This window comes from Siniperca chuatsi, linkage group LG16 (genome assembly GCF_020085105.1).
Source record: "Siniperca chuatsi isolate FFG_IHB_CAS linkage group LG16, ASM2008510v1, whole genome shotgun sequence".
Classification (NCBI taxonomy): Eukaryota; Metazoa; Chordata; class Actinopteri; order Centrarchiformes; family Sinipercidae; genus Siniperca; species Siniperca chuatsi.
This window is the reverse complement of record NC_058057.1, coordinates 12,586,879-12,593,487: the sequence shown is the minus strand read 5'-3', so window position 1 is coordinate 12,593,487 and position 6,609 is coordinate 12,586,879. Positions and strand designations below refer to the sequence as shown.

General features: G+C 42.5%; 1 protein-coding gene across 1 annotated transcript; it reads left to right on the top strand.

The window, feature by feature from the left end:
- The first annotated feature begins 263 nt into the window (after positions 1-263).
- On the top strand, positions 264-6,272 carry LOC122863299 (terminal nucleotidyltransferase 5A-like). The gene is made up of 2 exons (XM_044169673.1): positions 264-1,535; positions 2,680-6,272. Exons 1-2 carry the CDS (start codon positions 1,110-1,112, stop codon positions 3,493-3,495), a joined length of 1,242 nt encoding a protein of 413 aa, XP_044025608.1. The 5' UTR covers positions 264-1,109; the 3' UTR covers positions 3,496-6,272.
- The last annotated feature ends 337 nt before the right edge of the window (positions 6,273-6,609 follow it).

Sequence of the window (6,609 nt, the reverse complement as noted above, 5' to 3'; positions counted from 1 at the left end):
ATCATTGTGCAGCAGCCAAATCATCCCTTGTGATTGTCTGACCAGGTAAAAGTCCATCATTTTCTTCTTCACCTCAAGAATTTTTAAAATAGTTGGCATGTACTTGTTAAAATAAACTGCACAGAATGTCTGAGTGAGTTTATCCTGAAATGTAATCAGTACCCTTATTGATAATGCAAAATGCAAGACAAGTGCGGGGTGGCTGCCTCCCGGGGGGCGTTCCGACAGGAGAAGGAGTGCTGAGAAATCGTCTCAAAGCGAGAAAGGGTTTTGGGTAAGGATCAGCGGCCAATCTGTCCTCTTCCTCTTCTCTCGTAACGCCCATTCTCCAGACACGCCTCAGTCTCCGGGCTTGCAGCCACTCAAAGTAACTATGGGAAGCGGCGGTAGCTATTAGTAGGTGTGGGTTGTCAATCAATCCGACCCGCCCCAACGCTTCTCAGACGGGAAGCACAATGTTCACAACTTCTCCAGCAGCTGTGGAGTTGGACCTCTGTGCATCGCGCAGTATCAACCGGCAAGAGACGGCCAAAATGTGAGGGAAAAGCAGTCATACACCGCTTTCTAAAAGTAGGTGTGCTGTGGAAAAGTGTAGCAGTCTCAAAACGAGGCATAAAGGTGTTGTTACGCAGCAGGGACGCGCAATAATCTGTGCGTAAAAGAGAGTCACAGAGGACAGAAGTAAAACTTCTGCGGTGGATGAAACGTTTTCTCGGATGTGATGGGACGTAATGAAAAGCTGACACTGTGAGGAACAATCATTTCGAGCTTTACAGCTGATGTCTGCTTCCCAGAGTTTGGAGACAGCGCCGGAGCGGAGCGCGCAGCAGGGCAGCAGATGCTGGACAGTGACTAAGCCTTACGGCTCATGAATTGAATTTGTCTGGACTGCAGACTTTATGTAAGAAGTAGGACAAGCACAACACCGCCCAACTAGTTCTTTCCGTCATGCGTAGAGACGCTTTGTCGTCCCGCATCTTGCTGTTATGATAGACATTAGCTCTGAACGTTCAATTCTACAGAAAGTTGCAGCTAGCTGATGCCACAACTCCAGCAGGAGTCAGTGGGAAGTTTTGTCGTTTACATCCTTCTCTCTACCTCTTCTCAACATGGACGAGAGCGTTGAGTCTGCTGCGGCTGAGAGCTGCTCGGACGGGGGGAGCATCAACCTCAGCGTGCTCAACTGGGAGCAAGTGCAGCGTCTGGACACGATCCTCACCGGCTCCATCCCCATCCACGGCCGGTGGAGCTTCCCCACTCTGGAGGTGAAGCCGCGGGATATCGTCAAGGTGGTCCGGAGCCGCATGGAGGAGAAACGGATACATGTCCGGGAGGTGCGACTGAACGGCTCCGCGGCCAGCTACGTCCTGCACGAGGACAGCGGTCTGGGGTGGAAAGATCTGGACTTAATATTCTGCGCCGATTTGAAAGGACAGATGGAGTTTCAGATAGTGAAGGATATAGTTCTGGACTCACTTCTAGACTTCTTGCCCGAGGGAGTGAATAAAGAAAAGATCACTCCAGTGACTTTAAAGGTAGTATATGGAGTTATAGCCTATATGGCTCTAATATATAGATCATATGATTTGCAAAGCAGAATTTTCATTTTGTCTCAAACTTTTCAAACCTGAAAGGAAAGATAGTGAACATGCTGTAGAACCTTATTTTTCCTCTTTATTTTATTTCATTTCTTGCGCATGGCACAAGGCTGAATTTCTGTTCATTTTAAGCACACATTTTCTGTTTGCAAATGCACTTAAATTACATGTAAATAAATCTTACAAAAACAAGATTGAGATCTGCCTTGAATACATCCAACCAGCACAGAGAAATAAGCCTTCAAATAGTAAAAAGGTTGCTTTCCAATTCAAAGAGGATTCTGTCTAATCCAATTGGAGTCAGTTTCACATTAATAAGTCGGCCCTCAGTTACCTGGATACCAAGGACTACCCAGGCTACTAATGGCCCACCAACAGATGTGATCAGCAAAACATCATGAATAACAGACCAAATCCAGAAGATTTTTATCTGCAAATAGTATTAATCAAACTAAGACTGTTTAACATTTTGCATCCAGAAGATCTCCATGTAAAATCCAATCATTCTTAAACATGGTCAAGGGTACATGTGCCTGATAACCAGCTGTAATATGGTTTTCAGAAGAATAAGAAAAAAAGTGTTTGATGCACTGGTGCAAGAACTAACACCAGATTATAACTGTGAGAGGAAGAAGAAAGGAGTAGCTAGCAGTCACAGAGAAGGCAGTCGGCCTCTGTGTGAAAATGAGACACATATTCTTCTTAAAAATGTCACTCAGACTTTGTGATATAATAATTGTGGACCATTGTATTATTTGCTCTGATTATGTTGCATTAGACTTTATAACTTAAATATAGTAAAGAAATAGCCCGAAAGTAGAACTTCTCATTGTATGTACTGTATCTTGGATAAAATGTTTTTATGATGGTTTATTATATATGGTTAATACCTGTGTTCTCTGATTCATGACTATGGATATAGAAGTTATATCCATCTACATGTACCTATTAACTCCAACAATGTCTTCAATTTCATTGACTTAAAACATGAGATACTCGAGCTTAGACTTAGATATCACAAGTATCTTTAATCATTCTCAGTCTGTGATGACACCTAATGTTTCACTTGTGTATTTTTTAGGAGGCCTATGTGCAAAAGATGGTAAAGGTGTGCAATGACTCAGACCGCTGGAGTCTCATCTCCCTCTCCAACAACCGTGGCAAGAACGTGGAGCTCAAGTTCGTGGACTCTCTTCGACGGCAGTTTGAGTTCAGTGTGGACTCCTTCCAGATCCGCCTGGACTCACTTCTCCTCTTCTATGAGTGCTCAGAGCACCCCATGGCTGCCACTTTCCACCCCACAATTCTCGGGGAGAGTGTCTACGGCGACTTCCCCACCGCCCTCGATCACCTGCGCAAGCGCCTCATCTGCACCAGGAGCCCTGAGGAGATTCGAGGTGGGGGTTTACTGAAGTACTGCCACCTGCTGGTGCGGGGTTTCCGTGCAGCTTCTGACAGTGAGATGAAACTGCTGCAGCGCTACATGTGCTCGCGCTTTTTCATAGACTTTTCTGACGTGAGTGAGCAGAGGAGGAAGCTGGAGTCCTATCTGCAGAACCACTTTGTAGACCTGGAGGACAGGAAGTATGACTATCTGGCCACACTGTACGATGTGGTGCAGGAGAGCACGGTGTGCCTGATGGGCCACGAGAGGCGTCAGACGCTCAGCCTCATCTCTTCGCTGGCACTGCGGGTCCTGGCCGAGCAGAACGCCATTCCCAACGCTGCCAACGTCACCTGCTTCTACCAGCCGGCTCCTTATGTCTCAGATGGCAACTTCAGCAACTATTACGTTGCACAGGTTCAGCCTGTCTACCCCTGTCCTCCCTCGCCTCCTCAGCATTACCTTCCTCCTCCGCAACATCCCATGTACGCCACCTGGTTGCCCTGTAACTAAACTTTGTGTACAATCATGCACTTTTGCGTAACTGGTGGAACTCATACCTCCTTTAAAGGGATGAATGATGATCCTTTTATCTCTTCCTTGTGATGGGAAATTGAGGTAAATGAGGGCAAGCAACCTGGATCAAGGCAGTGGGACAGAGAAATTCTTTTCTCTGCCACAGCAGGAGGAGCACACAGGGAGAGATGCCAATGAGAGAGGCTGACCCATCAGTTTTAGTTCTATCATCAGCGCTAAGATCGATTTGGTAGACCAAACCACAGCTCAGCCTCAGAGTGACCAACAGCCTGGATACGATGATATTTTTCTTGTCTGTTGTGAGTTACGGCTCACAGGAACTCACATTTCAAATGATGAACATGCATAATATCCCGTCCTCTTCACATTAAAAACAGACTCGAATATAGCCACAGAGAGTAACAGAGGACACACGTGATGTGCTGCAGATATTGATTAATGGTCAAGCAATGGCAACCTTTCTGACTCCTTTTTACAGACAATGCAAAATGAGGAACTGGATACTGTTTACAAATCCAAAGATCTACTTTGATACTCAACTTTATCTAAATTTTGAGAAAAAAAGAAACAACGAAACAATGCATGCTTTATTTCTGTACAGGAATAAGTTTTTTTAAGTGCCTAGATAAAGCCTAAAGGGAAGAGATATTTTGTGATTCTTTATCGCAGAGAACTCTTGAGTTGTCTAATTGACATTTTCAAGGTGATAATGAATGTACTGTGGAACAGAGAGTTTACCTACAGTATGCTGAGTAAGGTTTCTTACACTGAGGGAGGTTTTGGATGTTTTTTGACAATGTTTAGTTGAAGACTCTGCTCTTATCTCCAGTCCTGCTGGATGAACGCACATCCTGATTACTAAAGAGGAAGTAACAGCATAATCTCATCATCTGTAGAGAGAGGGGGAGGTGGAGGTTGGATCAAAAATGCTTATGAGAGTAAAATAGATACATTTGAGAAAAATGTACGGCAAAAGAAAGAGGTTTTGGTAGGAAGAGAGCAAATGAGAGAGAATAAACGGCTCTTATCTGCAATTTTATTGGATGGGAAAATAAGGTGGACCAGAAAGGAAATAATACAATCATCTGTCATCTGGGATGAAATGCTACGAAAATAAATGTATTTGGATATATAAAAGTTTTGCCCATAATGCATTTCAAAATACAATTTTATCACATGTAGTCCTATATCAAAATTAATTTAAGCTACATGCTAGTGTTATACAACTCAAGCTTACTTAAAGGTGCCCTGTGGAGTTTTCTTGTAAACAAAAAAGTTGTGATTACATTTAGTGTTTTGTGTGTATCCTTGAGGTCTAACAAAAGTGTTGATTGTGCTTTCGTCCTCGTAAAACATTTGCAAAGCTGATATTTTGAATATTTTATATCGTGCGTTGTCTACATCCATGTTTGCTAATTAGCGGTATTCTTCTTTACTGCCTTTTAAGGCACATTAGTAGACTTCTTTGTGCATTACCGCTACCAGTGAAACAGCATGAAATTGATGGTGGGATGTAAACCGCTGCATGGTTGCATCTGTGCATGTACATCCTCGTACGCATGCAAGATACAAACAAAATGGGGGCCCACAAAAATATTGCTCCATAGTGCTACTAGTGGTCAAAAACTCCACAGGGTACCTTTAAGTTTCAAATACATATTAAACAGAAAGTAAAGCAGATATGCAATGTGTTTGAAATGCATTTTGAAACAGGGACAACCAGTTCTCAAATTACACTGGAAAGTTTTAATATACTTATATTAATTTTATGTCTTATCAAATATATAAAATGGCCTTTTTTTACATTATTTTACACAGTTTAAAATCATTTTGACATGCTGTATGCACTGTAAAAAATGTGTTTCCTTTCCATGGGTAAGAGACAAAGAAAACATTCAAGAGACATCTGCAAATATGCAGACCACGCAGTGATACAACAAACTGTATGTTTGTCAGACGGGTGTAGCTTGGGTTGTGTATGCAGGGATGTAGCAGCAGAGCAACTTTTGAATGGAGTGGAGTAAAGGCATACTACTGGTAGAGTCAGACACCCAGCAGAGGAGAATATATTCAAAAAAATGTGCTGCATGAAGCCGGAAGAGCTTCAAAGACGATGGAAGCTCAGTGAATGTATATTTCATCTTCTCTATTATGGAAAAAAGTCATGTTTGGGATGTGTGGAAATTTGGGCTGCATGAGCAGATGACGGCTGCCAACATTTTATCTCTTCTTAGCATGGGAAAGCACCAAAAAATAAGGAAATAATGTAAAAAATGTAGAGTACAGATAAAGACAACCACATGGATATTTGAAATTGGCTGGTGATCATAAAAATAACAGGTGTAAACTTTCAGCTTTACAAGTGCAAGAGACTCAGTATATTCTCTCAAACATGTTGCCAGATGTCCTATTTTTCTATCAATCTCTATTTTTGTACAGTTTGTGTTTGGCTGATGTAGCAGGCAAAGCTGTATAGTCTATTTTGTGGTGTGTGCGAATTGGTGTTATTTTGGCTGATGAAGAGCAGTGCAGGTGGACACAGTGGCTATGTTGAGATGCAGATTTAACTTGTGTTCACTCTATGTGTGCTCTGAGCTGTTTCATATGGGTTTCTGTTGCTGTAAAGAGATTTGTTTCACTGTTCTACATGTGTTTTTAACTGCCATCCTGTTTGGACATGAAAATAATGATCTGATAATTGTGTTCAAGTTGACCAACTTGAGAATTAAAAGCAAAAAAAAAATACCATCAGACTCGAGTTGTTCAGTTCAATTTTTGTTATCATTCTCATCCCATACTACTAGCTACAATAACAATCTGCATCTGACATTTCATAGACGTTTTACCTTATTGAACCTTATCCACTCTGGCGTTTAGATTTGGTGGCCAGACTTTGACAGACAGAGGAAAAGTCTTCATCAGGTCAACATCCCAAGGTGCTCACATAATCCCAGCGGGCACAATGGCTGCTGCCAGCAAGTGACAGCTGAATGTGACGGATTTCTCCTCCAAGAGATGTCACAAAGGGCGTCAGCAACCGTCAGCAACCGTCATCGCACTGTTTGCCAGACTTCATTAGCTGTGAATGTA

Coding starts and splice junctions, on each gene's coding strand:
- LOC122863299 (XM_044169673.1), top strand. CDS start 1,110: ATGGACGAGAGCGTTGAGTCTGCTGCGGCTGAGAGCTGCTCGGACGGG. Junction 1,536..2,679: donor TCACTCCAGTGACTTTAAAG/GTAGTATATGGA, acceptor TGTATTTTTTAG/GAGGCCTATGTGCAAAAGAT.